General features: G+C 32.8%; 1 protein-coding gene and 1 long non-coding RNA gene across 2 annotated transcripts; one reads left to right on the top strand and one right to left on the bottom strand.

Annotated features, from left to right (window-relative positions):
- Positions 1-1,300: 1,300 nt before the first annotated feature.
- On the bottom strand, positions 1,301-2,844 carry LOC132634139 (uncharacterized). Its single transcript, XR_009580052.1, has 3 exons — positions 2,611-2,844; positions 2,391-2,466; positions 1,301-1,577 (listed from the first exon to the last, which is right to left on the bottom strand). It is a non-coding gene; the product is annotated as an uncharacterized LOC132634139 (long non-coding RNA).
- Positions 2,845-16,416: 13,572 nt separating this feature from the next.
- On the top strand, positions 16,417-17,179 carry LOC132634138 (zinc-finger homeodomain protein 2-like). The gene has a single exon (XM_060350439.1). The coding sequence runs from the start codon at positions 16,523-16,525 to the stop codon at positions 17,048-17,050; it is 528 nt and encodes a 175-aa protein (XP_060206422.1). The 5' UTR covers positions 16,417-16,522; the 3' UTR covers positions 17,051-17,179.
- Positions 17,180-17,725: the final 546 nt, after the last annotated feature.

Genomic DNA, 17,725 nt, shown 5'->3' with positions numbered 1-17,725 from the left:
AAAATTGGTCAAATTCTATAGGATCAAACCTGTGGGACTTAAGGAATGATATAAAAAAATAAAAAAAATAAAAAAGAGAAGCAAAATATTTGAGATTGTCTATAATGAGTGACAAATGGAATAATTTCTCAAGATTCTGATTCATCCACTCGAAATTTTTAAACTAAAATAGGTTGGCTGAGGGTGCAAATTCACTCAGTCTTATTGAATAAGTAAAACTTGAATTGGTTCAATTGCATGATACCAACGAATTAAATAGGATTTTCTATTGTCATGTGAAAGAGCCAATATGCCTTGCTTAACACAAGGATCTTAGTTTAATGTAACTGTTAAATGCAACCTGTTGTACTGTTGCTCTAAAATACTTGCAAATTAGATTATTCTCAATCATTGATACACATAAGTACTCCTAATAGTAAAATCTACAATCTATCTATCTATCCATCTATCTTTATATATATATATATATATATATAAAAAATTGCAGGAAATAGGCCCGGTGACATGGCACGTTCCAAAGCCAGATTTTCTATTTATCTATTTTCTCAGATTTTTGCTTTGTTTACCCATTATTTTGCTTTTACTTATGTTATTACGTTTTGAAAACTCCAAAAGGAGGCATCAGTTCGGCATAGATCTACTATAACACTCTGAAAAGTCAAAATTGTTACAAAGCAAACAATTAAGAGACGAACTAACTCACAGTTGCAGTCCCTAATACCTCAACTTTTTATAATATAATAAAACTTTCTTACAGTTAGTACTACTTAATACTAATTCTATGACTTCATTCATTGTAGAATTACAAAATTATATTCTACATGAAGCATTTTAGTCACTGAAGAGTACATGAGCAAGCAGTTGTGATTTTTCATGTAAGTATATATGATGATTCGTTTTCCCTATATACACGTCATGCCTCTGATCTGTTTGTCCAAGCTGATTGCTAAGAAAATGGCCGCTTATGTAAACTATATCTTAAATATAGATGGAACACACTACATGTGGATTGCCTAAGTTCATATCATTAATACCTACGCATATCTCATGGTATTTTATTCCGCTATCATCCTACCTTTGATTTATTTTCCCGTTTCTCTTTGAACTTTTTTCCGAACATATTTAAAGAATTCAATTTCACGAAAAGGGTAAAGGGGATGCTTTTCGATTGTCACATCCCAAACAGACGTGAGTTGCACTCACACTAGTCCTATAGTGGGCGAACCAATCCCTTAACCCATTATCAAGTCAATTCCAATTACTTAAACCAATTAATAAACATTGCTTAGGAATAATGAAATCAGATGTCTGACAATAAAATAAACTAAATAGCAAGTGTGGAAATCTAGCTATTACATCCTCAAAATCTAAAAGTCACCGTACAAGGACTCTAACCAACAATGTCTAGAAGAAGAGATATTGTCTAAAAATAAACATAATTTCTGGGATGAAATTAAACATCTGAAATAAAGAAGGATCTTCAGGCGGCATGGAACGGATAACAGCTCACCCTCTGATCTTGGTAACGAACAACCTCAACTAGATGCAAGGTCTTGAGGACGTCTCTGGCTCAAAATCTGCACTCACAAAAAAAGTGCAGCAAGTGTAGGTTAGTACAAACAACACGTACTAGTAGATATCATAGGCCGACTAAGATTAATATCATGCATACATAGACAAAATAAATGAAATAGACAGATAGGCACAACAAACATGTATCACAAATAATATCCTCAAGTAATCCACTTTCAGAATAAGTCACCAATTATCAACAATGAAACACCAATGCTCAAGCCAAAAGAAGTAAAATAACAATAAAGTTCCATCTCTGTCACATATCTGTACACACATGGTGAATGGTAATGTTTTCCCCAAATAGCCATGACCTGTAAGGGGCCCATGGTGTCCATGTACCACTCGTTCTAGAATGAACATTGGACACGAGCTCACACTAGGCTACATTGTCACCCCCTGTCAAATGTGCCTTACAAGATATATATGTTCCATCTCAATCATCATCACAACGTCTAATAATCAAATCACAAGGAATGGCTCAAGAACACGTATCAAGTCAACATCAATGAAGTATAACCAAATAACACAATTCACAATAAGACCAACAACTACTCTGCTCAATGATAATATAATATGAAGCTATCTCAATCAGTCGCTGAACGGTATATATGAATATCTTTCTTGCAACGGTATCAAGAATACAATTCAAGTTTATCAACCTCAACAATAGAGAAACACTTCACACAATTTAATCATACAACTAACAACAATCACCCAAGCTCCATGTCGGAAGTCCTAGACATGCTTTCTCCCATAGATTCTACGACATATAGAATCAACTAATCAAAGTATAACTCAAGTAAACCGTAACCTACCTCGAAGCCGAACTGGAACAATGCAATCACTCCGCAATAGCTTTTCCTTTTCTCAAAGCGTCGAAACGTTCAAAGTCTAGAATTACAATTCTAAGTAAGTAAAGGATCATCAACTTAACAACAAAAAAATTGCGATGACTACTGATGCAAGAAAAAATAACAAAGATAGAAAGAAGACACAATTTGAATAACAATTGGGCAACAACTAAGGGAAACTTACCTTAGCCATCCCCCAAAAGGATCAAAAGGCACCTATCCTATTCGAACAATCCTCAAGAGAATAGCCATCTCTTGCAAACTGTTAGATCAAACCGGGGTTGTTCAATTTAGACTCCACCAAATTAACACTAGTCATTCAAGACTAAAGGGTTTCAATAATATTCAATATTCAAAGATAGGTATCTTTCAAATGAATTACAAGCACCTTTAAATAAGGTTCTTAAAATATACTAGTCAAAAGAAATAAATAGAAGTGTAGTCTTCTAGGTGCATAGAAGACTACAAAATGCATACTCCTAGAAGCCTAGAAAGCCACTACACATTATGAAAGTCAAAATAACCTTTAATAAGCCTAGAAAACAGAAAATGGAAAGCTTCTTTCGTTCACATTAGACCAGCCCCTCATGTTCACACTAGAGATTCTAGAAGTCCTAATTTCGTTCACATTAGACTAGCCCCTCATGTTCACACTAGAGCTTCTAGAAGTCCTAATTTTGGCTGCCAGACTTTTTCTTTCTGTGGGACAGATCTTGGGCTTCAATCCACATCCTCTGGGGCTTCAATTTGGGTCTCATCCGCTTGAACACTTGGGTCGTCACCATGGTAATTTGGACTGCATCATCCTTACCAATTCTACCTCTAATCAAATGGGTTAATTATCCTTAGCATCATAATCATCCTAATGCTAGTCTCTAGCATCATATTGAATCAATCAATGGGTTCTTTAATCATTTCAACCCTACAAATCTAGTTTTAGCCGAAGTTCTTATTTTTATTGGAACCCTAGGTCTCAACAACCAATTTCCATCGTTGAATATCCAATTCTCATACTATGAAGTGATAATATCTACTCTTAGATGATTAAACAACAATAAACAATAACCCATTAATATTGTAGGATTTTCTTGGTATTTGTGTTCTACCCTTCAATTCCCATTAAAGGTCATTTGATTGAAACAAGAATCGAATAAGAACATTACGCGAAGAAAGTTAGTGATTAAGGCTTACCTTTGATGGAGAATAGTGCCCTAGCCTTAGAAAGTCACCTCTATGATCTTGGGAACTGTGTTTGGAGTTATGTGAGAAGTGGGGTCGAAATAAGGTATTTAACTCGGGTTTCTGACTTAATAAGGACCGCTGCAGTGGCCACCGCTTCGCTGCAGCGAGAACCACCCTCGCTGTAGCGGGACCTTGAAGAATTCACCCTTCGCTGCAGCAGTGAATTTTAGGCAGTGAGCACGAATTTTTTCACATTTTTATACTTAGTCTCTCAAAATCATTCTAAGGCCGTATGAACATAAGCCAACAACAAACCAAGTTAAAAACACATCACATAGTCACTTATAAGTCACAAAACACAACATAAAACACCCCCCAATTTATTTAGGTCCGCTCATTCCTAACCTCAGAAAAGTACTAGCAAGGTAGAATGGTCAGCGCACGCATAACGACCAAGCGGGTCGTTACATCTACTTTCGGTGTTTCTTAATTCAGTATGCTCTTGAAGGTGTTGTGTTGTTTCTCTATTTCCTCTCGTAGAAGAACCTATGCTTTTCACGTGTTGCATTTAAATATTTTTGCTTAGTTTTTTTCCTATCCGAAAGCTTACTTACTCTGTAACTGTTTTTTATTGGCATACTACATAAATAGGCCCTTAAACTTGGCCTCAGCTGGCAAATATGTCTTCCAACTCTGGGTGTGTACAAGTAGACACCTCAACTTGTATAAAGTTGAACAAGTAAACACGAATGCTGACGTGGCAATGATGTAGCAATGACGTGGCGCCTCCAAAATTTATGCGCCACGTCAGTGTCACGTCAGCATTTGTGTTTACTTGTTCAACTTTATAGAAGTTGAGGTGTCTACTTGTGCACACCCAAAGTTGGAGGGCATACTTACCAGCTGAGGCCAAATTTGAGGGCATGTTTATGTATTATGCCTTTTTTATTTGGCGTTGGACAATTAAAATATTGAACACAATTTTCATTCAAATTCCTTCTTAGTATAGTTTAATATCTATATGGCTTAAATTTGAATATCTACAATATGGCTTAAATCAAACTTAAACAGTGATGAAAGATTTTCATTAAAGGTATTTGAAATTTATAACTGTTGTTATCTCTCTGTAATCTTCCAGCCTTACTCGTCCACTATGATGTGAAACAAGAATATAACAAAAGCCAAGAAATTACTTAAACAGTTATACGAAAGTTAACAATTAATAATAGCTCTTGATAACTTATTAAATTAGTACTTAGAAACATGTACATGTAATTTTTTTATATATATTGTTGTCTTATCTTTTCAATTTTTCAATATTAGGATTCTGTAGTTGCTTTTCTATTTATTTGAAGAAAAAAAAATTGAAAAACTGCACTTCCCTTTATTTTAATTGTCCGGTGCTTTTTGACATATTTGAATATTTTTATTCTTGATTACTATAATATATGTCATACGTGACATTGAAGGTTTTATACTTTTAACTGATAGAAAAATAGAAGAGGCGATATTTGGTTATTATAAGAGAGATCAATCAATATTGAGAAAAGAAATTATATCTGAGAACAACTGTTATAAGCAGGGAATATAAAGAAGACAGAATAAATCAAGACTAATATATCTCTAATCATTCATTCAAATTTCTTTGCACAAAATAATGCCAAATCCTGTATACTTTATATTTATTATTCAGACCAAATAATTTTTAACCCTACACACACACATATACCACTAGAAGTTAAACTTTAAATGTATATTTTTATCAACTTTTTAAGCTTTTACATGAATTTATGTATTTTTATTCTTATTATTTGAATATTAGGAAAAATTATCTCATGAGTTTAATGAGCTTTATTATTGTCGCGCCGGCATTTTCCTAGTGTATTCATGTTTTTGCTACTATCAACTATTACAAATTTTTGAACACGATCCTTGAAATTATTTTCTTCTTAATCCGCGAAAACATTTTTTTTGTCATACCAAATTACAAGAAATATATACACCAAGTAAGACGACGTACTAATTGCAACTTTCATATTTAATTCTTTTGTATGCCCTTTTTAACACTTGTATTATGAGCTAAATTATAACTAATGCTTGCATTATTAATTCCAATATTATATAACACGGATTAAGTATACAGTATACCTATTAATGGTGATTTTAATCGGGGAGATGCTTAATTATGAAGAGATTTAATCGAGACACGTGGCAACAGAACATTCATTCAAGTTCTAAAAAAATAAATCTAAAAGGCAAATTGAAGGGGTAACTCTCCATTCCAGACACCAAAAATGTGGCCTCATGTTTGGTGGTGCCGGTCTCAAAAAGCTGTGGGGTCGCCTCCAACAAACCATAATTTAATTCGAACCAAATTGGAGTGAACTTTTATAAATTAACTTTAAGCCTAAATCAAAATTTGATATTTATGTGAATAGAATACATCCGTCAGACCCGTAACAGTTAGTTGAGTCAGTGTTTTCCCACATGGAAGACTTATGATCGATTTATCTCACCAGCGTTCTCAGTCAGAGCTCATCGCACGGGGCTTGACCAATGCGGTTTACATCTATTGCACAATAAATATGTTACCCATTGCACCCGAAAATTAGCGACTGCGGGGTTTAAAAAAAATACACCCACCAGTAAATTAAAGCTATGCACAAATCACAACTATTAATCTAACGTACAATAGGATTTTAGACACGGAGTGACGAAGAGAACAGTCGAAAGAATATTTTTGGATCCGTCAAATATCTCTAAATATTCGTTGTTTCTTATTTTAATTTGAGAAAGAAACAAACTAAAGTAGAAAGAATATGTTAATAAAATAAAAAGTTATACGAAGCTTGCAAAAGTACTCCTATATTTTAAACTTGAATTGATATATGTTAAGTGTCAGCATAGGGATGAAGGGGACCGATTTTATGTAATAATAATTAATTAATTAGTTGAAGCAAAATGATTAGAGAAATTGAAGTAAAAGTAGAGCAATTGGGAGAGATGATTGCCAGAAACATTCTCATGAGATGCTGCATGTGTTTTGAGAATCTAACTCCCATCATGACCCCATACTTTAATTTCATCACAATTAAATACTCCATTTGTTTTCACTTACATTTTATAATCTTACCAGCTTTGGCTTTATTACAATGTTGTCATTATTAATCGATCCATCTTTTCTAAGCTAGAACAAACATAATGACACTGCGAAGTAAAAATCACGCCTTCGAGGGATGCCGAGCCAGAAGTAAAGTTATGGATTTTGAACTTATCATTGAATTCATAGCTCGTTGTATTTATTGAGTTCGCAATTAAATATTTATCATATTTAATGAATTTCCTAAACATAATACAGAGTTTTAAGTAAATAATATTAGGTTTCTCCAAACCTGTACCTAATACTATAGCTGTACCCCTTCCTGAAAGGATGATAGATCGCCCGTAAACTAAGGCGGGTAAATAATTTTTTGGATAACTTTTAAAGGGCACCTTATTAATTTTTCCTATTATTAAGTTCTCGTTTAATTAGACGACATGCATGCTTTATGTATCATATAAATAATCTTGTATCACATATAGTGTTAATACAAAATAATTGCACTACCAAGCAAACTGCATACACAACCTATATTAACAGCTACAGTTCAATAAAGTAAAAAAAAATAAAAAAATTCCTTCAATTAGCATTTGAATCCCAGGCGCAGCTCTGATATTGCAAACATAGGCAAGTTCTCTTGCAACACTCTTCACTTGTCTGTTTCTTTTTTCAAAGACCCTCTGATTTCTCTCTATGCAAACAGCATGGATGACTTCGGCATATACCATTCTGAACAGTCTAGCTCTTTGCGATCTCCCTTTCCAATTGGTGATTGTCCAGTGCACATAGTGATCCCACGTACCAGTAGTAGTGACTGGTATATTGATCCGATGTAGAATTTTAACCCACAGTCTGAAAGTGTAACTACATGAGACAAATAAATGGTCATTGTTTTCAACAGTATCTTTGCAAAGTGCGCCTGTTGGTTCTACATTCATCCCCCATTTTAATAACCTATCAGCCGTGAGCATCCTCCAATGGAAGTGAATCCACACACAGAGCCCGCTTAATAGTAAGGCCAAGGCTTTAGGCCCCCAAGTATTGGGCCCCACTTTTTACTACTAATTGGTTGATGTACTTATTTATTTATTCGGAAAAATTGACTATATAATGTTAAGAGGTATTACAATCTTTTATGAAAAAAGAAAGAAAACTTTTGCTTTAGTAGTGATGAATAGTCTTTTTGGCAAGACTAAATACCTTTTTTAATAGACATTACATACTATGGAAGCAAACTTTTTTTTTTCTACATAATTATATTCTGACAAGCAGAAGTATAATTACATTATTTTACTTTCTTTACCTTCTTCATCAAAACTTAAGCTCTGATAGAGTATTGAATATAAACTAATAATTGTATTTTTTTTTTATTTGTCTTTCAGGTTTTCAAGGATCAAGCGTTGAAGAAAGTATATTGAAGCACCAAAAATTAGTTTTGGTATCAACTTACCAATTTTTTTTAATCAGGTTCTATTACTTTAATTCTGTCATTTTTTTTTATCTCAAATTTATTATTTTAGCTATTTTATCAATTGAAAATGGTTGTTAGGAAAAATCAGTTATAAAAATATTATTCATAATTTTGCATCTCAAAAGCTAGAAAAACAAATTTCAAATAAAAATATATATGTAGTTTTTTTTTTTAAAAAAAAAAAAAAAAAAAAAAAAGAAAGCTCAAGGTCTCTCACTAAGATTTGATTTTAGGCTCCCAATTTCGTTGAACCGCCCCTGTCCACATAGTAAATATAGCTTTTGGCCTCGCATCATTTTAGAACATCATATATTTCCATACCACTGGTTCATGCCTCACCGAGAGTTGAATGTAATATGTCTGATCATACTTCTACCTGGCCTGTTAGGAGTCCAATACGTTATTAGTAGATAGTACTCCTTCTAAAGAATATAATAGCGCTATTGCTATTGGGAACTCAAAACAGTTTTCTTTCACCATTACCTAATCAAACATTTTTCAAATATTTTTATTAGAAAGCTTGTGATTACTCGAATTAATAAGGATAAGAATGAATATCAGAATAATCCTTTAAAACACATATTGACTATTGAGACATTGAAAATGACTCGAAAAGCAATATTCACCGCTTTGCTTTACCAACATTATTTTTCGGCATTTCAGAGTCGTCTAGCTAGACGATTTTCTGGGCAGTTTTTTATTTTTAAAAATTTATGTTTCAATTTTTCTTAACATGGTCATAATCAAGTGGTGAGAGTTTAATTCATATGATCTCCACTACTAATTACGAGTGAGATAATTGAATTTGCATTACGTATTTTTAAAGTAACTAACAACAATTTAATTAGTTCTAACTTTAGAAAATTGAAATTCAATTTACAGATTTTCACTGAATATTAGAAATGTAGATCTTTGTATTTGGACAACCAGACCTCTTTTTTTTTTCCCCTTAATTTTGGTCGAAGGGAAAACCTATAAATTTATTCATTTCCCTTGATCTTCTTAATCCTGCAAAATTTTGAAATATATTTTGACCCGTTCATTGAATAGATCATGCTTCTACATGTTAGATGTTACGTTGGCGTAGTTCCTGAAGGAACTGTGAAATGGACTTTATGAAAATTAATGCTTCAAATTTAGCTTTTTCAGTGCTATATGTCGAAAGAGGTTTAGATTAGACTAGAAAGGAGATTAATTTGGTTTTCAATCAGCTCTATCTTTTAGATGATAACAAATGAATGAAAACTATGAATGCTTCTAATCAATTGAATCCCATTTGGGCAGAGTGACAAGAATTGATGCAAGGTTCAATATGGTCTTTGAGTACGCATAAAATTTTCTTTAATATGTATTCGGAGTAGGTTAATTCCGATAATGTTTTCGAGGAAGAAAAAATTATTAAGCGGTTATGCTCCCGTAAAGTTTGACACTTTCGCCTCCAATTTAAATTACGTGAATTTGGAAAATGAATTATTTTTTTTACCATTCCAATGTGAGAAAAAAATAGTAATTATTGTACTAATTTTCAAGTAGATTTCTGATTTTCAAATTTTAACTAATTTTAAGTTGATATGATCTGAGTTAGTTTTAAAAGTAAATTAAATTCTCAATAAGTGAACACTATCAAATAAAGTAAAAACGATAGAAATAATTTACTACTTTTTCTAACATAAATGGAATTGTAGAAAAAGAATTCCGTTGGAGAATACTTTTAAAGCTCGAATTCCCGCCCTTTGTCTTCCGTAGATATTATCCAATTACGTTTCCTAAATTTCAAATCTTCTTCCCAAATTATCTATCATTATATAAAAAAAAATTAGGTTAAAATCGTTAAAAAATTTGAGTGTCTTTTTTTAATTTGTCAAAGATTTTGTCTTGAAATTCCAGAAAATCTTTGGTAAAGAAGCATATCTCAAAGAAGGTTGTCAAATCTTTATCTATTCATGTAGATAGTGACCCTGATTTTGTTTGGGCAAGATTGGATTTTGTTAACAACATTTAAGGAGCTTGAATATCAATTTTTGAGGTGTTTGGACACGATAATGTCGTGGTGACGTCCATGAAGATAGTGGTATATACGATATACAATGTGATACACACTTCACAGTGGCATTTTTTGGGTCTGGTTTAGGACTCCAAACCAATCCAAATCATCTCTAATCTTCCTAATTTTTTTTTTTTTTTGTATAGAATTATATTGGTGTTTCAAACCAATTTCACTCACACCAGTTCAATTCCCACTCACACCCGTTCAATTACACAACAGAGAAGAAGAAGAAGACACTACAAGAAAGTATACAAAAAGAAAGTATAGAAATGACAACAAAAAAGTTTTATATTTGGCAACAACTTAGTTTTGTTGTTGGCAAATGATTGTCATAGTATTGATTATTGTTGCAAAAAGTACTTTTGACAATAAAAAAAAAATTGTTGCACGTTGTTGCAATAATAGCCGTTGGGAAAAATTCATGCAACAAAATATTTTTTTTTATTGCCAAAAGTATTTTTTTTGCAACAATAATCAATCTGGCAATAAAAAATAATTTGTTGCCACATATATTTTGTAGGGAAAGAGAAGTAAAAGAAGAAAGTTGGATGCATTCTTGAATAGATGAATTGCACCCTCCTCGTCATCTTTTACTCAAGAATAGAAGACTCTATTTTTGGCGTTTAGTTGGAATTTTTTGAATGAATACGTTTTATTAAGCGTGAAATGAGGAAGGGAATATTGACCCTCCTGTTAAATTGTCGTTTATAATTGAAGATAGCTATACAATAGTACTTTTTTTTGTGTGTGTGTGGGGGGGGGGGGGGGGGGGATTTCAATTGCTAAATCTAATAATTGGCCAAGAATATGCCAAATTGCCAATAAATACTTAGTTGTATATTGGTGTTCATATACCAAGAGCCCATTTAAGACTTATTGTTGAAATCACACTCATCTCTTATTCGTGGGCCTTATTATGTGCTAGACGACCCCTCCCGAAATTTTAGAACCTAAGTAAACTATCCATTAAACAGAACCGATAAAGAAAGTCGAAAGCCCATCTTAGCACTATCACACACTCTCTTCTCCCTGGGCCATGTTTCCTGCTATTTGATGGGCTCTAGCTATTTCAACTCAATCCCTTCAATGCTCCCCGAGCCTTAATTCTCGGGTTAATAGGCATTTGTTCATCCAACCCACTAGGGAATATGGACTTGATCAAGGTCCATCATTTCTAATCCATCCAAATTTCGCATTAAAAAATGCAAATTATTTTTTGTTCAAATGCCCTATTTCGGGGGTAGTCTTTAACTTTTTCCCCTCAAATCGCTGGTCTTTAATTTTTGGCGTTTGGCACTTTAAGTAATAAAAAAAAATGGTCGAAAATATCTCTAACATTATGGGTTTGAACTCCAGCAGAGTAAAAAAAAAAAAATCGCAAGGCAAGGTTTTCATAGAAATTATGCCTATCCGAACAAAGTTATGCCTTAAGGCATAATTCCTTTTCCGGCATAGTTTTGTGGTATAACTTAATTTCTACAAAAACATAGAAACAATGCCTTGTCCAGCATATTTCCGTAGAAATTAAGTTACATAGGAACTATGCCTTGTCCAGCATATTTCTGTAGAAATTAAGTTATCTTACAGCATTATGTCTTAAGGCATAGTTTCTAACTACATAGAAACTATGCCTTAAGGCATAACTTTGCCCCGAATAGTCATAGTTTCTATGAAAATCTTGTCTTTCGAAATTGTTTTCTTTTACTCTGCGAGGGTTCGAACACAAAATCTCTAGTTTCATAGACCCGTGAATAAGGATACTTTTGGCCAACAAATTTTCATTAAATAAGAAGTGGGGACAAAAATTAAAGACCAGCAATTTGAGGACAAAAATCAAAGACTAGTCCATATGAAGGGCAATACGCGCAATTTTTTGTTATAAAAACGGAACCAATGCAAAAAATTGAACAAAAATGTCAAAAATCTATATTTGTGAAACTCTAGAAATATAAACGTTAACTTATAAGCTCTTCAAGTGTAGCATGCCAACCCCTTACATATATAGTAGGCGTTTGGACATGCGATTTGAAATCAGCGTTTGGATATGCGATTTCATCTCATGGTTTCAAACCATGAGATGAAATCCTAAAATCATCCAAAAAAACATGATTCGGAGTTTCAAACTATAATTTCAAATCATCAAAAGCTAGTGGCAAGGGCTACATATATGGAGACGACCCAAATATATATTTGTTAAATGCAAGCGAGTTCAAACTAGAAGAAAATTTGGTGGTACTCGAATCAGGCACTTGGTAATTTTTTTTTTTTTTTGAAATAGTTGATTTTCTTCATCTTTCCTGTATTTCCTCCTTTTTTGGTTTATCTTTTTCATATTGATATTTTATCGAACATTTTTAAATCCTTTATGTTATTTAATGAAGAAAAGAGACAATTTGATGTTTCAACATCAAAGAAATGTCAAAAAGTTCATTATTGTTTTAGATCTACAAGTTAATTGAAACAAGAATCAATTTTTATGTTCAAAATTTTGTGACATTTACTACATATCCTTTTTTTTTTTTTTTTTTGTCAGTTGCTTCTATTTTAGTTTTAGGTTAGTCTTTTAGCTAACATAGCAATTAGTAACTTTTATGTTTTGCTAGTGTAGTGTACTTGGAAATTGCTCACTACTAAGTGCAACTTGCTTCATTCCCGACATTAAAAATAAGGCTTAAATTATACAACGACTACAATAAATAGAAGGATAAGATAAATAGAAGGATAAGAGCTTCATCAATTCTTGGATTGGATGAAGAAGAGAGCTCTATTAGGCTTGATGTAAAAAAATATTTTGAGTTTTTGGATCCGGTAAATGGGCTCTAAATTTTGGATATGAGGCGACAATTAGATGGCCTCCATGTTTCTATATTTAGATGATGGTCCGAGTGGTCCAATAGGGGTAGAGGTATTTGTGTTAAAAGGGTAACGGTGAGGGCATGTACACTTGATAACTTAAACGGAAGGTAATAACTAATTTACGAAAGTGCTAGGGCAAATATGATCCTTTTCCGTTTGCTTTTTGCAATTACTTTTTTTTTAAACTCTCAGCGCAACTGTACTTGAATAATGAAAAAAAAAAGTTATTTATCTGTGCAATTATACTTCATTATATGTCGGGTGGACATGCTTTTAAATATGCAAATGCACTAAAACGTAGTGTTTGAAAAAGTGATACACTAAAACCTATTTTCCCAGTGTCCACAATCAGATAAAAGCTTAATCAAATTGATATTTACACTAACCACTAAATATATAACACATATCCTTGACGCTAAGACATCGACTCATCCTACTTTGTATGTCATATAAACAAATACTTGAGGCCACACCACAAACATGTTCTCTATTCTGAATATGAATAAGTTTTCTCATATAAGTAGACAAAAGTACAAAAAGGACTTGTTGGTCCTCTATGATTATTTCTCTGCATATTCCCAAAGTGCATTATTGAGGTTATCCCATACTGTTCACGGGTCCCCCCCTCTTCCACAACTACACTAAATTAATGTTGTACTATTAAATACTTACACCCCACAAGGTCAGAAATGGAATTAATTCCATGTTTTTACCCCCTCTTCCACAACTACACTAAATTAATGTTGTACTATTAAATACTTACACCCCACAAGGTCAAAAATGGAATTAATTCCATGTTTTTACCTTGGCATAAACAAGGGTTTTAGGACAATTATATTTTATAGAAGTTTTAAAAACAAGATTGTTTTGCCCCATATGGGTAAAGTCAGCTATAGACATGTTCATTGGACAGAATATTTGTGTTCATGAACTAGGACAAATCTTGACTCTCTTACCCCTCTGGCTCCATTGTTCTCGTAGCATTAAATTAATTACTATCACTCAAGATGCATTGATTTTGCAACTATCCCCTTTGTATTGACCAGCTCATGTGATGTGCCCAAACCAAGGGTGAAAGGGCCCCATTCATAATATTGTTCAACCCAACTTAACTGCATCTCATATTAAGATTCTTATAATCCAAATTAAAATATTTAGTTATGATGGTTATCAGAAATAGGAAAATAAAGCAAATTGTCTAATAGATACCTAAATTTTTAGTCAGTTTAAGTAGTATGAAGATACGTTGATTAATTGTTGGTCCATGACATTTAGTGAGACTTGGCTTAGCTTCTTCAAAAGTTAAGCAAGATTCATGAAGTCGTTAATGTTGCTAAGATAAAGAGCTGACTCATGCATTGAAAAAGAATTATCCTATACTTACATTATTAAAAATGATATTATGAAGATTTTGTTTCGTATAGTCACGTTGGTAAAATGATTTCTTGCGCTGTCAATTGTCGACTTGTCCCTCTTCTCTATTGCACGAGAACTACATCTACATTAACATAAAATGTTTTACAGCTCATATAACTACTCTTGTCTCTTAAACATGGAGGCCTACAATTCAAATTTAATCTTCCCTATATTTGAATAATCCATGAACTCCATTGACGATTTCAGGAATTTATTCTATTTTTCTTGGGACTAATTGAACAAGTTATACTAAGATTATAACGTGGATACGATTATTAAATAATGACGAGTATATCTAGTAGATATATTTTTATTGCAAGGTGTTTGTTTTATTGTACTAAAATGGGATATATTAGTATAGCATACAAGCCGAAAAATTAGAATTTCTACATTCTTTTTCTTTTACGACCTCTTAAATTTTATTAGGTCATTAACTAAATACTATTGCTAACAAGCAATCACGAATCTCTCGCACATTTTAAAATATGTTTGGTCCTTCTATGTAACTATATTGAACGGAATATACAATTTTACCATAGGTGGGTATAAGTAGTGCAGAAATTTTCAGAGAAATTTTGACATGCGCGTTTATCGACTATATTTTCTAATACGGTCATAGACTCACTGTTGTCTTCCTTTTCTGTTAAAACGATGATATATATGATGGAAGAATTGATGAAGAAAACTTTAACGAGGAAGAGAAGTGACATAATTGAGGCAGTTGGTGTTTCTTTCATCAAAATTTTGGAAATTATTTCTTAAATTAAATCAGTCAGCTTTTAATTTGGTAATGAAAATATTTACATATGATGTAACAGAAGATAAGATATGACATGAGAAATGTGTTTTGATGATATAGTATTGAGCATTTAAAAACTAACAACAGTTACATGTTAGTTGAAGTAAGTGATACTTCCTATCTAGTAAGGGTAAATAAGTCGTGTTCATAAATAATTTCCCACTAGTTTTTTTTGTCAAAAAAGGACTGTATTACTTATTTCATAGCATTCTCACCAATCGCCATACATGGAACTTCCTAAGAAAAACTAAAGAAAAGTACCCTTCTTCGGTATTGTGGCCAAATTCATCTAATTAGCACATTAAGGAGATGGAGACTCATATAGTCCGCAAATTAAAATGTTATAAAGGAGCAAAAAGTTGTAACAAAATAAATGAAGTCAACAAGAGAGGAAACTGGCTCAATTGAAGACACCTTCATTTCCGTGTACGAGGCTACTAGTTATAATTTAAAAATTAAACTCTCGGTACCAATTTATATGAGGTTTGACCCATTTTGGGAGTCAAACGTCTCTTTCTTTAACTCAATTTCAAACATTGATTCTTTGAATATTTTATAATAAGATTTACATATTTGAGAACTATATGAAATTTATTATAAACCTGCATAATTAATAATTTACAATATATGAAAAGAGTTAGAGAAAATTATAGTTAAAAGAAAACTGTTTGACTACCCAAATATTGCAATCCTCGTATATATTGAGATAGAGGAAGTATGTAAGTTATATACAGTAATAGTATTACATATTTTTATATTATTAGGTTAATTTAACCGGTCATAACACAATTTTATTCTTCTATCTTTTAAGTTACATTGATATTAAGATTTATCTATTATTATAAGTGAATCTTAATTGGATGGTGTAAATTCTCTGTACATTGACGGTGCACATAATTTAAACCTAGGTATGACATATCACATACTCCCTCTGTGCCAATTTATGTGGCACCATTTTCTTTTTAGTCTGTTCTAAAAAAGAAAGTTATTTTTCTATATTTAGAAATAATTTAACTTTATGAGATGATTTACAGTCACATAAATATATAAAATTTGTTTTTTACCACAAATTTTAAAAATCTTCCTTTTTTAAACTCTATGCCTAGTCATATGATGACACATAAATTGAAATGGAGGGAGTATATGTACATACATATATATAGATATATGCTTATCATATGTTGTAAGACAAGCGGAGAGGCAAGACAGGGAGAGAGAGAGAGATATGCAAGGAGACAAATCAAATGACATTTACAGAGAGTGCTTAAGGAACCATGCAGCCAGCCTTGGCAGTTATGCCACTGATGGCTGTGGAGAATTCACTCTGGATGACATCAACACTTCCCCAGGAGGCCGCAGCAGCTTACACTGCGCTGCCTGTGGCTGTCATCGTAACTTCCACCGCAAAGTCACCTGCGGTGCAAGCTACAGCAACAACAACAGCAGCCGCGATGACCAAGAAATCATCGCGGCTGACTACCGCCTGGCAACTGAAGAGTCGCCAGCGGTTTCAGAGAGGAGCGGGAAGAAGAGGTTTAGGTCGAAGTTCACAGCAGATCAGAAGGGGAAAATGCTGGCATTTGCTGAGAAATTGGGGTGGACCCTACAAAGGAAAGATGAAGAAAATGAGACTGAAAGATTTTGCAGGGAAGTAGGGGTAAGTAGAAAGGTGTTTAAAGTATGGATGCATAATCATAAGAATAATTCTTCCAGTACTACTACTGGGAATAATGTATCCTCTCTTACTCAATAGAAGATTTGACTTCTCAAGGAGTATTTAGGTTAAGTTATTCATTCCCTTCTTATTTTTTCACTTTTGGTTGATTAAATCCACTAATATGCCTCATCTTGTATTAATTGCAGCACTTGAGACATTTTTTTATCTTGTTCTTTTTCCGTTTTCTTCTGATACAACTATAAGAATCAATGAATGTCAGGCATGTAATTAAGGAGAAAAGAAAGCTTTCCACTTAAGTTCTAGGAAAAAATTAATACTAGTACCCGTCATAATATTTTTGAAGTTGTAGATAGATTTTAAATAAATAAAATCAAAACCTTTTATAACGGCATCGTTTGTCCGAATATTTTTTGGATTTCTATAGTGACTGCGGCTATAGTGAACATATAAATATAATATACATGTAGAATTAGTTCAAAGTAAATCTTAGTCGTTATAGTAAAATGTTATTTTAGAGGATGACTGTTATAAAGAGTTTTCAATACATCAATGGATAGAAGAAATTGTTTTCTACTCTTTGGCTATAACTTATTATAGAAGGAAATATCGTTTTTAGTTTTTATTTTGCGTGGTAAACAGTCAGTGACTTGGATAGACTCGCATTTATACCTGTGTCTGCATTCTGCAACTTGTGGTTGGAGTAAGTAACACTCGTAATGGCCCAATTTTGGGTAGTACAATTTTCCTCGG

Source organism: Lycium barbarum, chromosome 3, assembly GCF_019175385.1.
Source record: "Lycium barbarum isolate Lr01 chromosome 3, ASM1917538v2, whole genome shotgun sequence".
NCBI classification, from domain to species: domain Eukaryota; kingdom Viridiplantae; phylum Streptophyta; class Magnoliopsida; order Solanales; family Solanaceae; genus Lycium; species Lycium barbarum.
Note: the sequence above shows the minus strand (reverse complement) of the source record. Positions and strands in the feature narration are given on the sequence as shown.

Excerpts from the sequence above, each read along its gene's own strand:
- LOC132634138 (XM_060350439.1), top strand. The coding sequence starts at position 16,523 with ATGCAAGGAGACAAATCAAATGACATTTACAGAGAGTGCTTAAGGAAC.